Here is a 20,493-nt window from a genome sequence, read left to right on the forward strand (position 1 = left end):
TTGCTGGGGTGGGGTGACTAAGAGAGGGATGGTGGACAGGAGGCAAAGTACTTGTACTGACCCATTTGTGTCCCTAGCTCTGTGGGTGAAGTTCCTTCGTGAGCATTGAATGTGTACAGCCATCACGGAGCTGACTGTCTCGGTCACTGGAAAGAATATTCCAGGTCTCGGTTGAGTCCTGTTGCCATCTGCATGACTACTAGGACTTTGCCCACCCCCCTCCTCTATGGGCAAACAACCAGAACCATGTCTTACAAAGAACAGACTCCAAAAATATATATAAATAAATAAAAACCTTAAACATTCTTACAGGGATCTTAAAGAACAGAATACATGTTAAAAACTTCAGTAATTTATATCAATTTTAAGCGGTACGTTATATACAATAGGGGAAAAAAACACATGCATAGTCCAAATACAATGTTGAAAACAGCATTTTCATTAACAAAAACCCCGAACACTAAGTGTTAATACCATATACATGAATTCAAGAAGGACCACCCTTTTTGTCTGTTGCACACAGTTTATTTAACAATATGATATAAGAAATGAGTTGGTACTTTACCGTCCTATACAGTGATTGAATCTTCTTGAATTTTCTTATTTATAGTAATTATAGCGCTTGCATGATTTACACTAGAATTGCTTTTCCTCATTTCAAGTTTCACATAGAAGAAAGAATGCTCTTCTCTATTAACATTAGCATGGTCTAAGAGAGTGATCATCCCTATTTTTTGTCTAAAACCAGTTTTATCAGAGAAACAAAGCAACAATTTCTACATCTGCAAGACAAGAGTTTGGCTTAAGCCAATATGTATAGATAGATGTGTGTGGGTGTGTATGTGTGTGCACGTAGGAGCCGATTCCTATCGTCCAGGGGTAATACTTGGAGAACGCCCACAGAGTTCACAATAGAAAAAATCTTCCCGCAACATCAGAAAGTTGTCGGAATACATTATAAGCTTGCATTATTTCAAGAATCAGTTTCTGAATATTATTTTTCTTCTCACTTTTAAACATAAATGTTTAAAGTCTTGAAAATACAAATAAAAAATATGGATATAATGAACTTGTTTTTCCCGTTAAAAAAAGGCATGAGTCACCAGCAATGACGACAAAAAATCCAAACAATCCCCCCTCCCCCCAAAACAAAAAAACAAAAACAAAAAAACAAAAAGAGAGAGACCAGATATTTAAATCAACTGGTTTTTAACAAAAAAATATATTCTTTGTATTGTTTCTTTAAACAGCAATCTACCCTTCCGTGGCCTGGAAGTAGCAGTTCCATCTAGGAATAAAAAGAACCTAGATGCTTGGATTTCAGTACAAAAGGTCCAAGAACATGAAAGGAAAAAAAAGTGATGCTCTCACAATGCTACAAACCCTCCACAAACTTTTCTAGGGTGTCTCCCGTGGTGTCGCCGACCAGGGACAGCTCATTGGACAATGCACTCCTGTTGGGGGTATTCAGCTGTGGTAGCATTGCACTCTGTTCGGGGTTCCCCAAGTGTCCCTGATCTATGGAGCTGGCCATGGTGACTGCAAGTCCTGGGTGGGGAGAACCAGTCTGGGGTGAGACGTGGTGTGGTGAAGGCTGGGGCTGTATCCGTGGTGATGGGCTGGAATGTGGAGGCTGGGACTGGGGCCGTGGAGACTGGACAGGGGCCGGAGACCGCACCTGGCTACTAAGGGATGTGGCCATCTGCTGGCCAGGGAGGTGCGAGGCCTGTGGCTGTCCTGAGAGCATGTGCTGCTGGGGGCTCATGGGGTTTGGCTGGCCTGGGGACCCAATCTGCTGCTTCATCTGTTGCTGCTGCAGAATCCGTTGCTGCAGAGCTTGCTGGATGTTGGGGGTGTTGTCTGCACCCAGCCCAGGCTGCCCCATCTGGCTGAGTTGTCCCATCTGAGCTGCCATCTGGCCCATGGAGTTTCCCTGCATGGGCAGGTGCTGCTGCATTCGCTGCTGCTGCATGGCCGGGGGATAGCCTCCAGGTCCTTGAGGCTGCTGGAACTGGCTGTGTCCTGCCATGCCTGCAGCCAGGCCAGCACTGCCCTGCTGTTGCTGCTGTTGCTGCTGTTGCTGCTGCTGCTGCTGCTGCAACAGCTGCCTCCGTAGCATCTCTCTATACTGTGGATTCATACTTGCCATGCTGGGGTTGTGTCCTGGGTTCATGATGTTCAGGGCCTGACCCTGGGGGTTCAGGCCTCCCATTGCTTGCTGCTGCGGAGGCACACCGGGCCGTGGCCCGCTGGCTTGCATGGCATTCAGGTTCTGCAGGCTGGGCTGCTGGTGCAGGCCAGGCTGGGGCTGTAGGCCGGGCTGGGCCTGGAGGCTGGGCTGGGGCTGCAGGCCGGGCTGGTTGGCCACGTACTTGGCCGTGCGCTGTTTGATGAAAGCCGCCATCAGCTGCGGGTTCGACTTGAGGATGTTGAGCACCTGCTGCTGCTGCTGCGGGGAGCTGGGGGACTTGAGGGTGCGCAGCAGGTCCTGCAGGGCGCCGGGGGAGATGCTGCGAGGCGGCTGCACGTTAGGCATCCGGGGTCCGGCTACCGCTGGTTGGGCCGGCATAGACATCACGGGTCTGGGCAGGCCCGGCATCGGTGGTTGCTGCGGGATGGGAGCTGGCTGCCACTGCCCGGGGGGCAGGTTGGGCATGACAGGCCCGCTGACCTGGTTGGGCCGGGGCACATTCAGGCCCACAGGAGCCATCTGGTTCACGGGAGTCACCATGCCTGTGCGCCCCGGGGGCATGCCGTTGTTGATGTTCACCCGATACAGATGCTGCTGCTGCTGCGCCTCGCGTTCAATCTGCCGGGCCGCCTCCACTGCCGCAGGTGGGGGCTGGGCGGGGGGTGGTGGGGCTGGCACCTGGTTGGTGGGCTTCCCAGTGGACACTGTGGTGGGGGGCTGAGTTCGGACCACGCTGGAGAAACCGGCTGGTGACATGCTCACAGGCGAGGGCTGGGGCTGGGCTGGGGGCTGTGGTGTCTGGGGTGTGCTGGGTTGCTGTGTAGGGGTCCCGGGTGGTGCTGAGGTAGGGGAAGGCAGACTTTGCTGAGGCACGTTGCGGGTGTTCATGGTGGCCATTCGCCGGCGCATGAGCTGCGCTTGCTGCAGGCGGTGCTGGATCTGCTGCTGGCGGAGCTTGTGTTTGATGTTGAGGCAGAAGGGCACGGGGCATTTGTTTTCTTGGCAGTGTTTGGCATGGTAGCAGCAAAGGGCAATGAGCTGCTTGCATACTGGGCAGCCTCCATTGGTCTTGCGCTTGCAGCCCTTAGTGTGCTGTACAACCCGCTTCATCTTCTGGCAGGACGGCAGCGAGCAGTTGGCATTGCGGCACTGGCAGGCGTGCACCAGGGACTGGATGCAGCGCTGGATGCTCAGGCGCCGTGACTCCTGGGGGCTCTTAGACTGCGGCTCACCCTGGCTGCCGCCCTCGTCGTCTAGGCCCAGTCCCCACTTCACCATCTTGTGGGTGTGGCTCTTTGTGTTGTAGCAGTTGATGCAAAGGTCATAGTCCTGCAGACAAAGAAAGGGTCAGGCTAGCATCAGCATGTGGCCCAGCGTTAGACATCCCAGCCACCCCCTGGAACCTTCACTTCCGGGAACTCCTCCACAGCCCGAAAGGCTCAAAAGACCACGAGATCCATCTACTCGCCCTCACCCCGCACTCTTCCAGGGACCCCCTCGCATTTCCCAACCTGTGAGCAGGTACATAGGCTCACCCATGCATGCGGTGTATGGCTTCATGTCCACCCAAGGCTTTCGAGTACATTGGTGGGCACTGGTTCCCCTTTCCTTCCTTCCTCTGCACCCTGGGAATCACACCCAGCCATCCTGCCCCCACGCCTGGCCTGGCAAGCCTGACAGTGAAGGAGTGACTGTTGCTATACCTATTTGCTCCCAAGTGCCTGCCACATGAGCATCTGAAGTACCACAGACCTGAGTTCCTAGAGACTGGGTGCCCTCAGTGCACCCCCAGAGCTCTGCAGGGCGGTCCAGGAGGGCACTGGAGCTAAGAAGCCTTCACCGGGAGAGGCCTCTCCCCAGATTTCTAAAAGCCGCCTACGTCTAGAGACAGACAACAGGTGCTAGAACAGAGAATGGAGCCGATGGCCAGGACTAATAACCTTTTCATAGTAAAGATGTGAAAATCTCAGCAGTAGGAAATGAGAGGGAGAACAAAAGGAGGTTGGAAAAAGCAGGAAGTAAAGATGAGGGCATTACAAAGGCTCTGCTCTTCTCCTCAGCGATCACAGAGCCACTTCTGTAGGGCCCATGATTGTGGAGATCATCCTAGAGGCCGACACTGGACTGGGAGGAGTCTATGACTGTCTGCAGGGGAGGAGATGGAGGGCTCAAAATAGCCTGGCTCACCCCATGTGAGGGACCCATCTATGCAAGAGAAAGACCCCGCCCCTGCGCACAGGGGACAAGACCTCTGCAGGGGGAAGACAGTGTGGTATGGCCATGGGGTCCAACCAAGACAAGGGAGAAGGGTTACCACAGTTCTGGAAGGATCAAAGCACTGCCAACGCCTCTCCTGCTCTCTCCATGCTCCTGCTCTGGCACCACGAGGACTGTGGATGTGCCCGATACAGAGCCGGGATTAATGAAACACAGGGAATAACAAGTGCCTGTGGTCGTCTCCTCATCTAGACAGGTCAGTGCTTGCTGACTCCCAGGAAGACTAGCTTGTCCTGCCAAGGGGATCCTGTCACTGTCATGCTCAGTTTGTTCAGGACCAGACCATGCTCCACGAAGGTAGAGGCTTTTTATCTTGAATGTCTGGTGTTGAACCTAGTGCAGTCACATAGCAGAAACCCAATAAATAAGAGTTAGATCTTATGTGTGAACTAAAATAAAACAATCTATTTCATAATCAACAGCGCCCTTAGAGGAGCAGTGATCATTTTTCTCTCCTGAGAAGTGCCAACTGTCTAATAGTTCAACCTAAAATGCAAATGCATAGACCACAGAGGGCTGGGAGCAGCCAAGGGGACCTCAGATTCGTGGACCACACCAGCGCTGCCAGTTCTGTCCGAGCGAGGCACAGGGAGGGAGATATGGGCCTACCTCGCACACGGTACAATGCCAGCGTGTCTCCACATGGTGCTTGCACTCATTGCAGGTGTAGACAAAGCGGTCCTGGCCCTGGGTGTGCAACTCCACCAGCATGCACAGCGTGGACCACTTGGACCGCCTCAGAGAGGAGAATTCCCAGTGCTTGTCCCTGGCGAGGGTGAGGAAGGCGTCGCGCCCATCCATGAGGTCGCAGCTGAGCAGGGGGTCGGGGTCAACAATAGGGGGCAGCGTATTGATGACAGGCCCAGCATGGAGGTGGATCACAAAGAAGACCTGCAGGAAGAACAGCAGGAGTATGTCAGCCCACAAAGAGCGTGCTGAGGAGGGCTGGCCCTGCAGGGACCCGGGCCACCCCGGCTTGCAGAACAGAGACTGCGCTGAGCCTGACACCTGCTGTCCCAGGGGTGTCAAAGGCCCAACTCCCTGGGGATGAACTGACTTGATGATGCACTGTGTGGTGTTATCCAACCAGCCAGGTCTGCCTGTGTGCACCAAACAGAGTGTCACCATGCCTTTCCCCTTCTCTTGGCCAGGGGCAGGGTTGTGGCTTCTTTGGCAACCCCCCTTCTTTATCTTGGTCTAGGGGGCCACAAATCCTGGGTTCTGTGGCCTGCCTTGTATCTCACCTCTTTGTGTTTCTCCATGGTGGCGTAGAGCTTCTGGGACAAGTCGTTGGACACGTTGGGCATACTGGGTTTCTTCTTGTTGGCCCGGCTGATACTGCTTTTATTCTTGTTGGTTTTCTTGTTGTTCTTTTTCTTGGCATTCTTGCTGTCACCCTGGCTGCCCTGCAACAACACAGACTTGTCAGACAAGCCCAGCCTCCTCCTCCAGGTCCAGTACCTAGCCGGGACTCCCAGCTCCAGGCCCTGGACTGTGGATGTGCTCAACACAGAACCAGGGTTAATGGAACACAGGAAATAAAATAACAAGTGCCTGTGATCGTCTCCTCATCTGGACAAGTCAGCACACATACTCACTCTGGGTGCTGAAAGGACTGTCACTCCAGGAAGCACCCTTTGCAGATCTCTACCTACATGGGCTGTGTAAACACACTGCTGCCTTCACAGGAAACTGCAGCAGGAAAAGTGATGAGGATGGAAGCAGGGCCTGTATATTCAGCTAAGACCCCAATGGGCACAGTGGTGATACATCAACAGAGAGCAAGTGTGGCCTGTGTCATGGAGGCCACAGGACACGTTACCTCTTGAGGGAAGAACATACCTGGGACGCTAATTTGGAATATAGCAACAGAGGAAGCAATTTTACATTGTTTCACGTCATCCCACTGGACACCTGCAGTTCCATGGCATATCCTGCATGCTCAGTGGCTTATTCTTTGCTTTGGAAAGACTCCAAATATCCACAAGCGAGAGAAATGGGAAAGGTGCTAATGAAGAAGCCGCTGCACAGATAGGAGCAGGTCCCAAGCAAGGCTACAGGACATCTTCCTGACCCTGCTCCCATTCCCCAGGCCCACTCAGGCCTGAAACACACCATTAGTGCTGCAACTGGCTTAAGTCTAAGCGGTTTTGCTGCTCAGTTAAAATGCTCCTACTCTGGGAAGAACTCAGGCTTAGTTATTCAGGTTTCAAGGCGAGAACGCTCATTTGGTCTGGTCCAAAGAACTTAGTTTATAACTAGGGGAGAGAGGGGAAGAGGCAGGGGCCACCCCGGCTTGCAGAACAGAGACTGCGCTGAGCCTGACACCTGCTGTCCCAGGGGTGTCAAAGGCCCAACTCCCTGGGGATGAACTGACTTGATGATGCACTGTGTGGTGTTATCCAACCAGCCAGGTCTGCCTGTGTGCACCAGAGTGTCACCATGCCTTTCCCCTTCTCTTGGCCAGGGGCAGGGTTGTGGCTTCTTCGGCAACCCCCCTTCTTTATCTTGGTCTAGGGGGGCACAAATCCTGGGTTCTGTGGCCTGCCTTGTATCTCACCTCTTTGTGTTTCTCCATGGTGGCGTAGAGCTTCTGGGACAAGTCGTTGGACACGTTGGGCATACTGGGTTTCTTCTTGTTGGCCCGGCTGATACTGCTTTTATTCTTGTTGGTTTTCTTGTTGTTCTTTTTCTTGGCATTCTTGCTGTCACCCTGGCTGCCCTGCAACAACACAGACTTGTCAGACAAGCCCAGCCTCCTCCTCCAGGTCCAGTACCTAGCCGGGACTCCCAGCTCCAGGCCCTGGACTGTGGATGTGCTCAACACAGAACCAGGGTTAATGGAACACAGGAAATAAAATAACAAGTGCCTGTGATCGTCTCCTCATCTGGACAAGTCAGCACACATACTCACTCTGGGTGCTGAAAGGACTGTCACTCCAGGAAGCACCCTTTGCAGATCTCTACCTACATGGGCTGTGTAAACACACTGCTGCCTTCACAGGAAACTGCAGCAGGAAAAGTGATGAGGATGGAAGCAGGGCCTGTATATTCAGCTAAGACCCCAATGGGCACAGTGGTGATACATCAACAGAGAGCAAGTGTGGCCTGTGTCATGGAGGCCACAGGACACGTTACCTCTTGAGGGAAGAACATACCTGGGACGCTAATTTGGAATATAGCAACAGAGGAAGCAATTTTACATTGTTTCACGTCATCCCACTGGACACCTGCAGTTCCATGGCATATCCTGCATGCTCAGTGGCTTATTCTTTGCTTTGGAAAGACTCCAAATATCCACAAGCGAGAGAAATGGGAAAGGTGCTAATGAAGAAGCCGCTGCACAGATAGGAGCAGGTCCCAAGCAAGGCTACAGGACATCTTCCTGACCCTGCTCCCATTCCCCAGGCCCACTCAGGCCTGAAACACACCATTAGTGCTGCAACTGGCTTAAGTCTAAGCGGTTTTGCTGCTCAGTTAAAATGCTCCTACTCTGGGAAGAACTCAGGCTTAGTTATTCAGGTTTCAAGGCGAGAACGCTCATTTGGTCTGGTCCAAAGAACTTAGTTTATAACTAGGGGAGAGAGGGGAAGAGGTAGGGAGAGAAGGCAAGAAGGGTGGGGGGAGAGAGACACACACACATACACTGGGTGCTGAAAGGAGTGACACTTTAGTCCAGTGGTTCTCAACCTTCTGGCCCTGTAAATACAGTTCCTCATGTTGTGACCCAACCATAAAATTATTTTCGTTGCTACTTCATAACTGTAATGTTGCTATGTTATGAATTGTAATGTAAATATCTTATGCAGGATGGTCTTAGGCGACCCCTGTGAAAGGGGCGTTTGACCGCCAAAGGGATCGCGGCCCACAGGTTGAGAAAGCGCTGCTTTAGGGGAAGTGCAGCTGCACTCTACCTCCTCCACCACCACCACCTCTGAGAAAGAGCCAGGAGGGGACTAAGAAGTCCTGACAACTGGAAGTAACGTGGACCCAGATCAGAAAAGGTCACTGTTAAAAACTAAGGACACTGAATGAATTTTGGACTCTGGTTAACAATGATGTATCAATACTGGTTCAGCAATTGTCACAAATGCAGCACACGGATTTAAGATGCCAGGTACTAGAATACCCGTAACTCTGTATCATCTGCTCAAGTTTTCTCTAAGCCTTTATTCTAAAATAAAAGCCTATATTTTATTTTACTATTTTTAAAAAATATTTTTATTGATTTTAGAGAGAGGAAAGGAGAGAGAGAGAGAGAAACATTAATGATGAGAGAGAATCATTGACTGGCTGCCTCCTGCACGCCCCCGCCCTGGGGACCGAGCCCACAACCTGGGCATGTGCCCTGACCAGGAATAGAACCACAACCTCCTGGTTCATAGGTCGATGTCCAGCCACTGAGTTAACACCAGCCGGACTAAAGCCTTTATTTTAAGTTATAAAATATATAGATTTACTTTACAGTTTATAAAACATAGCCAAATAATAAAAATATATATATATTTGCCATCAAAGCAACAGCTGCTATGCACATTTACTTTGTGTATTTTTCTTTACAAAGCTGGGGTCATACACAAGTTGAGGTTGCTCCTGGTGCTTCTCCACTACGGCAAGCACCTTTCCATGTCTCCTATTAAGACCACTTTTAATGGCAAAGCATCATTCCATCACAAGTGCTGTCCGTAACTAAGCCAATCCTTAGTTATGTGAACTGAACACTCCATCCCTCACCTCCATGTCCTGCTATCTCCACCACATGCAAATCCATGGTTAGCAATGGCTGGCTCAGGCATCAGCCTTTATCTATTTCTAACTCCCAGAAAGCCCCACCAACCTTAGGCCAGAGGCGGGCAACGAGGTACATGTCCTTGACTGGGAATCAAGCCCATGACCCTTTAGTCCTAGGGCCGATGCTCTAACCACTGAGCCACTGGCCAGGGCTCCTCTTGGATATTTACAGGCATTGCAACATTAACATGTCTGCAGCCAATTCTTTTTTTTTTTTTTCCCCCTACTGGGGATGTGCCCGTAACCAAGGTACATGCCCTTGACCGGAATCGAACCTGGGACCCTTGAGTCCAAAGGCCGATGCTCTATCCACTGAGCCAAACCAGTTAGGGCTGCAGCCAATCTTGACTTCTTCCCCCAAATACGCTCTCCCTCTTCCTCTTCCCTCAGGTAGAGGTAGCAATAGACACAACGGGCAACCCTGACTCAGGATTTTCCTCACATGCCACAAAGATCCACCCCAAACTCTGGGGCTGCTACTGTTAAGATACACAGCATTTCCCACAGCCTCTACAGCTACGAGCCAAAACACCAAGTCTTACTGGACACCCCAAAGCATGGCACACTTGCTCACAACTCGGACGCCTAAAGTTTCTCCTCCTCCTGCTGGAAGCTTCGTCTCTCAGGGACCCCCTGGGTTCCTTCTCACCAGGTCAGTCTCTGCTCAGATGCCTCTTCCCAGACAAGCCCCTCCCCCCATTCCCTCGTATTCCCCGTGCTTCCTTTTCTCCACAGCTTGCACCACTATCTCGAGTGCTGGGCATGTGTTTTTCTTGTTTCTCCTACTAGAACATACATCCCTTGAGGGCAGGGATGGTGTTTTCCTTAGTTCTCAGTGCACTGCTCAGGGTCATGACTGCACACAGCGTGAGTGCGAGTGCGGACACCACAGAAAGATGCAGGTGTGTGTGTTTAGTTTGTAAAATACTCTTAAATCAATTGATTGGTCTCTGGCTGTGACATATTCATGACACAACTGTTTCTGTCTCCATCTGTTCTGGGCTCCCTGGCAGGGCACCCACCTCTCATCTTTCTGTGCCTTGGCCCCCTCTGTTATGCACAGAGATGCTGGAGTAAGCACCTCCTGTCCCCTGATGTGTCTCTAGTGCCCACATCTCAGATCGCCCAGCAACCAGTGTGGTTTGTGCTTCCAAGCCCCAGACATATTGTGCATAGTGACAAGGTAAGGTTATGCATGAAAATACCATCACACACACCATGTGAACTCAACAGCATAAGTTCACTCTCCAACCTGCCAGAATTCGTCCTTCAGCGTACACATCTGGGGCACCAGCTTTCCAGGAGTGTGGGGTAGTGGGACGGAGGGGCTTTACCTCTGTAGTCTCACTGGCTGCAGTGCTCTCTTCCTTCTTCCTCTCTTCTTCTTCTTGTTCCAGCTCCTTAATGCTCTCCTCCAACACGTTGGGCCAGAAGTCACCCTCAAAATAGGGCAATTCCTTGGCACTGGTGAGCCTGTCTTCAGTTGCTTGTTTGAAAATGTCCTGAGAGTAAACAAAGCACCGCAGTGAGATAAGGGCTCAGGCAAAGCTCCTGAGGAAGGGGCAGGGCAGCCACAACACCGAAGAGGATCCCGGTGCAGCATATTCCATGGTGCACAATGGCCACGATCAGCCAATTTAAACAGATGACATGACAGCACTGCTTTCAGACTGCCAACTAGAAATCTTGATAGACTGCAGATACGATGCTTTTACATTTTTATTTCACTTTTTTTCCTTTGGCTTTCTGATCCTCGTTAAGTGAATACAATTCTAACATATGTGAGTGTGAGAGAAAGACACCTGAAGGTGTAACAAAGCCACTGCATGCCCTCCTTCAGTAAGCACCAGGTACCTTGTAGTCATGGATGATCCGCTCTGCAAAAGCCTTGTCCAGCATCTTTTTGTACCACTCCTGTAGGCGCTTCGGTTTTGGGATTTTTTGATCAGGGGGGTGGCAATGGAAGATGTAGTCATCTCCTTCACTTGGGGGACAGGCCCAGATATGTCCTGTCACATACCTATAGGATACACACACATAATTCAGATCAAGTGCTGAGCAAAACTATCCCTGCTTTCAAGGAGTAACAGCTGAGGAAGAGGGACCAAAGCAAGGACAGAAATAACTATATATAAAGAAAAAGGAAAGCAAAGAAATGGCCACAATGCTTGTGGCAGAATGGATAAGACATTTAGAGAGATTCCAAACCAGTGTGATGGGAGTTGGGGATGCATGGGTAAGGCCAAACATCCCTAGTGTGCAAATGCACACCTGGAATTCAGCCCTAAGATGCTTCCTTCTCAGGTTGTGCAGGTTGGGCAGGGGCCTAGGCTGTAAGGGAACCTGTGAGCACAGGAGAAAGCCTGGGAAGACAGTGACTCATTAGGTTTATCAAATGGCTTTTACCCAGGGACACACTGAATTTCACCTACTTTCTTCAGCACATAGGAAAGGCAGTTGGATATTTCTAAGGGTTCAAGTTAAAATAAATCTTACTCATTTTGTTTAAGACACCTCAATCAAATATCTCCAACTTTTTCAGATTTGGGAAAGGAATATGACAGATCTAGAACATGACAACAGATGTAAAGAATTCAGAGGCAAGAGACCACATCTTGTAGGTTCCCATTCCTACAAAACATTGAGAAAAAGCAAATTCATGGGGACAGAAAGCAGATTAGTGGTCACTGGGGGTAGGGGTAGGACAAGGATTAAGAGCAAATGGGCACAGGGAACTTATTGGGAGATGACAATGTTCTGAGACTGATTAAGGGTGATGGCTACACCACTCCATAAAGTTACTAAAAGTCAGTGAAGTGTACACCTGAAATAGGCGAATTTTATAATATATAACATATGCTTCAATAAATTTTTTTTTTAGAAAGACACCAGAATGGAAAAATAATGAAAAGAATGCAGAAGGCAGAAAAAGTGCATGCATTGCCCTGAGAAGCCCCAAGAACATGAGAGAAGCTCTGGAGGCTTCAGAATCCAGCTAAGGACATTAAAATAAAAACACATCAAACTTAAACATTCTCATTATTTCACAAAATAAATATATAGGAAAATTAAAAATGGAGCTTTAATTAGTTCTAGATAATCTAAATGAAACTCACCCCAATTTCTTCACATATTCTAAATATCCAATAAGGATCTCATGGTAAACAGCTGTCCGCAGGCATCGGGGTCGGAAGAAATGAATACTGTCCAGATAAGATATGTACACACGCCTGGGTGTGGGAGAGAGAATTAATCAACAGCTCAGGGCATCCTGAAATAAATTTTATTCAACAGCATTTACACTGACCACAAAAAGCATATAAAAACACAAGAAAACTTCCATTGCCAACTGCCGCTGCCAATCAATAAAATGGAATCCAATTTCATCACCAAAGTGAGAAGCAATGGCATCTCATCACTTACCACAGAGAACCATGGATAGATCAGGGCAAACTACAAAAAGACATTTTTAAATTCCCTCTCACCCAGATTCTAGAATGAACACGAAAGAACTCTTCATAGAGGTACTTCATTTTTTTTTTTAGGTGCATCAGAGAATGTCCAGGCTCATGGCGTGGTCCCCACCCCATTCTCTGTGGCTCTACCTGCCCCAGGTAAGACAGGGACAACAGCAAGACCAGAACCAGGACCCATGAATACTCAAAACACAAAACAGGCTTGAAATAGTCATAGAAACCTTTCACTCCCCACTGGCTTAGAGGAAACATAAATGTAATTTGGTTAATCAATAGTGGATTATTTAATTTTAACCTGGCTCTAAAGCACACAGGTTCTCTAAGACACATAGAACCTCATTGTAAGACAGCATGACACCCCTTGAAAGGAGATAGAGGACTACCTTGTGTTTGGAGGGGGGCAATCAGAGCCATATTCTTGGACATGCATTCCAAAGAAGCATACATCCACTCCATCAATTTCCTCAAAAGCAAAGAGAGCTTTGGTTCGATACGGGAAAGATTCAGACATTTCCCCAGAGTCCACAAACCTGAAATAAAAGTCAGAATCTGATGTTTGCATGCATCATTATTCATAAGGTACTTTATAACCTAGATCTGCTGCAGTAAACCCGCTCAGGGTAGAGGAGACAAAGGCCTGTCACTTCTGACTACCAGCCCAGAGCTCTTACCACTAGTGTGAGCAGCTTGGAGCTTTGATCCCATTCTTTGTGACACTGTTTCACTTGATTGGGAATTTTACCTTCTCTAATGAATTTGGGATAGAAAGAAGGGCTTGCAACACACTAACCACTGAAAATCTTTTAAATTATGCAAAAAGCCTATCAGAAAGTGGGGCTTTTGTTAACCAGGTGGGGTAAGCACTAGAACAGTGCTGTTTTGGAAAATAGCACAATCTGCACACAAACCGTGACTTCATCCCAGGCTTGACCTCCACAGTCTTATCTGAGCTGGCCACCACTCGAACAAAGACCTCCCCGGCTTCAGGATGATTCTGTCGCCGCAAAAACTTGTTGACTCGGTCTTCTAAGTGGTTTCCCAATCGCGTGGTTTGCAGTCCTGGAAAATTTAGAAGGAGCAGGTGAGAGAGCTTTGGAAGGACTATGGAGAAGGCAACAGAGACCACAGATTCCTCCTTTTCCTTTCAGGGTAATCTGACGTATTTTATTTGTGTTTGTTTGTGTGTGTGTGTGTGTGTGTGTGTGTGTGTGTGTTTGGTTAATCCTCACCCAAGGGTATTTTTTTCTTGATCTTTTTTTCTAGAGAGAGTGGAAGAGAGAATCAATGAGAGAGGGACACATTGATTGGTTATCTCCTGCACACCCCCCGACTAGGGCCTGGGAGGAGCCTGCAACCAATGTATGTGCCATTGACCAGAATTGAACCCAGGACCCTTTGGTCCGCAGGCCAATGCTCTATCCACCAAGCCAAACCGGCTATGGGAATCTGACATATTTTAAAAGAATTAACGTTCTGCCCTGGCCAGCTGGCTTAGTTGGTTGGGGTGTCGTCCCATACACCAAAACTTTGCGGGTTCGATGCCCGGTTGGGGTGTGTAAGAGAGGCAAACGATCAATTTCTCTCTCTCTCATTGATGTCTGTCTGTCTCTCTCAAAATTAATAAAAACATATCCTTGGATGAGAATTAAAAAAAAAAAGAATTAACATTCTCTAAAACCAGAAGGCACTTAGTTTATCGTATGAAGTAAGCTTTTATGAGGGAAAGGGGTGCTCTAGAATCTCAGGCACTCTACATCTTCAAAATTGCCATCAATTGCCCTGATATTTCCATCTTTTTTGAACCATAATGGCAGAGGAGCCATGAAGGTGGACCTGAATCTGAAAGAAGATGGGCTATGGAGTAAAGTGGGGGAGCAGGCATAAGGAGGGCCATGCTGTGCCCACCAGCCTTCTGCTCCCTCCTCCTGGGCCTGGTGAGGTGGAGATCTGGCCCCGGGTGCTCCCACGAAGCTGCTCAGAGTCACAGCTGTGCCCCAAGGCTAGAACTCTAACGGAAGCAGGGAGCCTGCCACTGCTTTCCCTGGAGGAGGTCAGGGTTGCTGCGCATGTGTTCCTTGACCCACTCTCCCCTTCCTGCCCAGCTTTGAGGAGAGCCCTCACTGCAGAGTTAAGACAGAGTGCACAGTACATTCCATGGCCAACTAAGCTCTGTGAGTGTTCCTATTATGGCAAGTGCACAGACACTGTCTCATATCCAGGCCTACCCCAGCTCCGTTCCTGGGTAGGTTCCTCTTCCCCTCCACAATCCTCTCTTCAAGGGACCACCCAAGCATGACCACTGTGACAGGGCATATACAGCAAGCTACCCAAAGGTAACACATCAGTCATAGCATAAAAAACTCCCTGCACGTGAGAAAAAATAAGACTAGCAGCAAGAGCTGCACAAGGTTCACAATAATTATTTATATATAATGGGATTTTAAAGTTTTCTACTTTATACTTATTGATTTCAAAAATATTTACAACAATAAGAAATGTTTTTAAAAAGGTATTTGGGATTTTAGAAGATTCCTTACTGAGGTCAAGAAATATATGGAAAATTTAGACTAACTTTCTTAATCCCATTTTTCTGTGATAAAATACCAATGGTGGCCGAAACCGGTTTGGCTCAGTGGATGGAGCGTCGGCCTGCGGACTGAAGGGTCCCGGGTTCGATTCCGGTCAGGGGCATGTGCCTTGGTTGTGGGCATATCCCCAGTGGGAGATGTGCAGGAGGCAGCTGATCGATGTTTCTCTCTCATCGATGTTTCTAACTCTCTATCTCTCTCCCCTCCTCTGTAAAAAATCAATAAAATATATTTAAAAAAAATACCAATAGTGGAGTTCTTTTGATATATAAGTTATGCCTCAAGAAAAATAATTTAAAAAGAAAAACACAATGGCAATAAAATAAAAAACACACAGGAAAACAAAAACTTAAAAAGCTATAAAAATTCAGGGGAGTGCATTTGTGATCTATTTCACATGCTGATGAAGATGTACCCTGTACACAGCTGTGTGGTCACACTCTGGACCCCTCCCAATGCAGCACACCCCACACCCGAGACAGCTATCCTGAGAAATGCAGCCTTAGCTGTACGGCACAGGCCATCTCGTCTGTTCTTCGTGAAGCCCCTGAAGAAAAGGCTCACATTCTTGCCCATGTTCTTGCATTGCCCCTCCATGCCGCTGCTGAGTACGTTTTGTTCCCTCATGAGGCGTTTCCAATCCAGAAGGGAGGACACAACTAAGAAGAGCCACCATAGTGAGGGAATCCCCTTAGCTTCTGAAAATACGACCCACACACTATGATTTCCAAATAGCAGACCAAAGGACCTTTAAAATTAGGTCTGTACATTTTCTTCAAATCACCGGAGTGAAAGCAGGGTGATTCTCATCCATGTGATGCACACATGGAGGTGTATTTCAGGTCTTCCAGTGTTTATGCAGTAGGCCTTTCTCCCATTTTTGGGGGTGGGGGTGGGGAGGTGCTTTTCTCTTTATGTGATCAAATCCTTTAGCTTATTGCTTTCTCACTCTGGGTTTATTTTTTAGGAAGGTTTTTTTTATAACCCAACACAGTAAAAATACTCTTTCTGTGACCTTGAGTTCACTTGCAGTTGTTTCCTTTTCTCCTTTAACCATCTGAAATGGAATTGTGTGTGTGGTATAAGGTAGGGAGGTGGCTCTGGATGGATGGTCAATTGTGACTATCATTCACTGACTACCAGTTGAAAGACATATTTAATATTCACTCAGTGCAAATATGAATGAGGCAAACTTTCCTTTGTGATCTACAAAAACTCGGAACACAAGGGTGACACTAGACTTCTAAGATCCTTTTCTGTAAGCAAATGTTCTATATCTTAAACACTAAAGCTCATCTACGTAAGGTCCACATGTCTTTCTCTCCCATTCTCTGGACATGGGGTGAGCTGTGACCCCGTACACCTCACCCTTGTGCCTTCCAGCTGAAGTTGCTCTTCTGGTGAGATCTAGCTCTCTTGGCAGTTTAGTTTGGTCACTGAAGCTCTGGCCTAAGCAAGTGTTTCTAAGTTGCTGACTGCTTTAGTGATTTCACTCAGAATGGACCCTCTAAGGTAGAGGCAACTACTTTCCCCCAAGGCACATCTGGCAAGGTCTGGAGACATTTCTGATGTTCACTACCCATGAGGATGAGGGTTATTGATATTTAGTAGGCTGCAGCCAGGGATGCTGCTAAAACCCTACAAAGCACAGGACAGCCATCATAACAATGATCTGGTCCTGAATGTCAATAGCGGCTCAGCGGAGAAATCCTAATCTAAAGATAAATATTACAGTAGCCGATAAGAGGTCAATGGGAGAAAAAAGAGGACATATGTAATACTTTCAACAATAAAAATTAAAAAAAAATTACAGTAGCCAGTGAGTTTCTAAGTATCTCAAAACATTTTATAAAAGTGAGTTTAAGTTATAAGATAACTATGGATTTTATTAACTACAGGGTTTGAACTTGAATTGACAACTTGGAAGCCTATGTATGGAATGACTTCCTTTTTGCATGCTTCACGTCCCCTCCTTCCCCCAGCATGTGACCTCTCCTCCGTCCCATCTCTCTTCTATTCCCAACACTTCAGATGAGCTGGCTCTTGTTGGAGACACCCTGAGCGGTGTGCTAGTCACCTATCCTGCTGCAGGGAGTACTGGGAAGGTGCACTTCAAGGCTCCACTGTAGGTGGCTTTCCTACTCAGGTTCTCTATTAACTCAGCAAAAGGACAGCCTGGGAATGCCACGCTGTGGAAGGTGTCCTCAGTACTTGAGAATCAAGTGGACAAAGGTTACGTATTGTACACTTTTGAAAAGAATGATATCTATAAAAAAAAATCAGATCTATGAAAAGTTACTTTTAGTAGCAACAGACAGATATCATAAAGAGATACCAGCAGCCACTCTAAATGCAGCAACATTCCCAAGTCTGTGCAGACCGGTGCCTACCAGTCTTGGGTGGATGACGGCTGATTCCCAGGGAACTTGAGAGGGTCACTCCTCGCAAGAGCAGAGTCCACACCTAGTGATGGGCAAGTGACTGCCCATACTTGGGCCCAAGGTTGAGTGTGTGGCTCAGACAGAACAACTGTGTATATGTGTGTGTTTTGGGGGAGGTCTTATTTTTAAGCAACTTAAGAAGGATCTGCTGACAAATTTTCTCCTTAGAATTCACAGTTTACAATGTAGCTAAGCTTTCTAAACTTGCATCTAAAACAAGGATTGAGCAAAAAGCTGACTTTGATATGATCAGGTCAAATGGTTTTTTAAGAGGAAGATAAGAAAAATAAGAAGTATTAGAAAACAAACTCACAGATAAAAAAATGTTGGACAGGTCATCTACAAAGCCATGTGTTAAGAGGAACCAAAGAAAAACTGGGGTAATTATACAAGTTTTTACAACGTACAGATCAGGAAAAAGAAATCCTTCCAAAACTTACTCTTAGCACTGAATTTGTTTTCTTTTCGAGTTCTGCCAGTTTTCTTCAAGCAGTTGTCACATACAAATCTGCAAAAACATAATGGGTGTGATTAGATTATACAAAACAGTGTATGTTGCCAAACTAGTGAAATGCAGCATTAAAATACGTTGTTGGCTGTTTAAATTGCATCATTATACAGAACTGAAGAGGCAGACTGCTTTGATTCTATAATTCCTAAAGCAGGCAAACACTTAAGACTTAAAACTTAGAATTAACTGCCATCTATCGTAATTGCTGAATTCTTGCTGACAACAATGAATGAAATGCAGCAGCAGCATCAGGGGCCCTCCCCTCCACTCTGTGCAAAACTGCTTTTCTTTTCCCAAGATCACAGGAAATTACTCACCCTGACGGCCAAATGATATCATAGTGTAAAACACAAATTTGATGCATTTTCCGGCCACACTCCTTGCAATCAACAAAACTGGAAGACAAAGAAAGCACACTGAATACACAGGGAACCACAAAATAGAGGGGTCTTTAGGAGCTTGTGTACTATGTTCTCTTGTCCTCTTGATTACTTTGAGCATCTAGTATTAATACATCTGTTGATTGACTCAGTCATATTTTAAAAATGCACCAGTATATTTTCTGTGGGAAAAGTTCGAACCCTTCTTTGTACAAATGCCTCATTCCTCTCTTCTCCCAATCTCCTTTGCAACTAGGAATGAACCTTTACTTTTAAAAAGTGCTATGATAAAGGCACATTTTATGGGCCAGTATTTCTGACAGTACTATACATCTTAAAGACCAACACTTGCTCTAGGTAAGTGCACATGCCTAAACTGACTTAAGTAATAGAGAACAATACTTTCAATATTATAAACATTTATTCTTAGGCCCAGGCACAGGAAGTGTCTGTTCTGAGATAGTCACAAAGGTGGGAAGTTCCAAACTGACTAGTAAATGACAGTCCTTATTCAAGTAAACACTGGAGAGCAAGGGGACGCACCGAGCCACTTGCCCTCACTGCAGACCCCGCTCAAGCTCACCTGGAAATCTTAACTGCAACATACTTGAAGGTCAAAACCTATATTTTAGCCACCCCCTTAGCATCATCACAACTTACAGCTGGTGGAAATCTTAAGTGGCAAGAAAGTGGGTTCAGGCTCTTCCCATCAGTCTGACGCTGAGCCCTATTACCTGATACACGATCAAGTCCCTGATCTTCCCACTGTCCTTGCTGAGCAAGGCTTCAACCACAAATCAAGCCTTACCCAGCTTCTCATTCCTGATCTACTGGAGGAAAAGACAAATGAAAAACTGCGCAAAACCGCAGCACCATTCAATGGCAATCCCATGCTGTGTTGCTCCCCCCATTCTATCTGGTGTTGTTCTGAACCTTCACTCCCTCCTCAAGTGCCGCATCACTGTCAACAAGTCCCTTCGCTGAAATTTCAACAGTTGAGCTCAGCCCTGGGTTAAGAATTTAAAAGGTCAACAGGTAACAACTCCCTCAGTTTCTGTGCCTGCTCCAAAGACACCCTATTCTCAACCCTTCTCCCTCCTATGTCAGGGAAGAGGAATGTAAAAAAAATAGGGTATTTGTTCTAGACCCCATTTTATCAATTTTGAATTTCAATCTCTCTCCCCTTCTAACTATTATTAACCAAATGGTTTACTCCCTCCTACATTTTTATTCATGCATTTACCTAAGCCACCACTTAGACTGGACCTTTCCTCACCCTGCAGTGTGGTCTCTTCCACCAGAAGGCTGTTCAGGTCGGCCTTCCAACTCCTGCCTAAGCTGCTCCTCTGAGTCTCCTAACTAGTTCCCCTACTAGGGAGCAAAAGTCTTCCTCTCCATTGAATCTATCTCACAAATCCAGCATGATCTTTCTGTAACAGAAGCCAATGATGTCCCTCCAAACCTCCTTAGCACATCCAGGAGGAAACCTACAGGACAAAGAACTGTGTAAGGGGCCCTGCACCTAGTGCCTCTCCTTCACATCTCACGGGGCTCCATCCACATGCTCTACCTACCAACCACTTGAGCCTACCTATGTTGTTGCTGAACATCCTATGTTCTTTTATTCCTTTGTGTATAGAATATTTTTCCGATTTCTCAACACCTGATTCCAGCAATGCCATCATGCCCAGGAACAGGGCCCCTCACCTTTGGACCACCTTACTACCTCCTGCTATCTGTGCTATGATCCATCTGTCTCTTGTACTGACGGACAGAGCCCCCGCCTAGTAATGACTATTCCAATGTAATGTATTTTGAAGTTAAAAATGAATATAAAT

At 47.4% G+C, this 20,493-nt stretch overlaps 1 protein-coding gene across 6 annotated transcripts in view; it reads right to left on the bottom strand.

The window, feature by feature from the left end:
* Positions 1–330: 330 nt before the first annotated feature.
* CREBBP (CREB binding protein) overlaps positions 331–20,493 on the bottom strand; it is a 135,487-nt gene continuing 115,324 nt past the window's right edge. For all 6 annotated transcript variants that reach the window (XM_015560126.1, XM_015560125.1, XM_015560129.1 and 3 more), the window contains 10 exons: positions 18,593–18,670; positions 18,205–18,272; positions 13,644–13,794; positions 13,119–13,265; positions 12,376–12,489; positions 11,114–11,279; positions 10,594–10,761; positions 7,029–7,190; positions 5,078–5,359; positions 331–3,520 (listed from right to left, as the gene is read on the bottom strand). In XM_015560126.1, the coding sequence (XP_015415612.1) occupies positions 1,376–3,520; positions 5,078–5,359; positions 7,029–7,190; positions 10,594–10,761; positions 11,114–11,279; positions 12,376–12,489; positions 13,119–13,265; positions 13,644–13,794; positions 18,205–18,272; positions 18,593–18,670 (3,481 nt within the window). In that variant the 3' untranslated portion in view covers positions 331–1,375. The remainder of the gene's footprint in view (positions 3,521–5,077; positions 5,360–7,028; positions 7,191–10,593; positions 10,762–11,113; positions 11,280–12,375; positions 12,490–13,118; positions 13,266–13,643; positions 13,795–18,204; positions 18,273–18,592; positions 18,671–20,493) is intronic.

This window comes from Myotis davidii, unplaced genomic scaffold (assembly GCF_000327345.1).
Source record: "Myotis davidii unplaced genomic scaffold, ASM32734v1 scaffold555, whole genome shotgun sequence".
NCBI lineage: Eukaryota > Metazoa > Chordata > Mammalia > Chiroptera > Vespertilionidae > Myotis > Myotis davidii.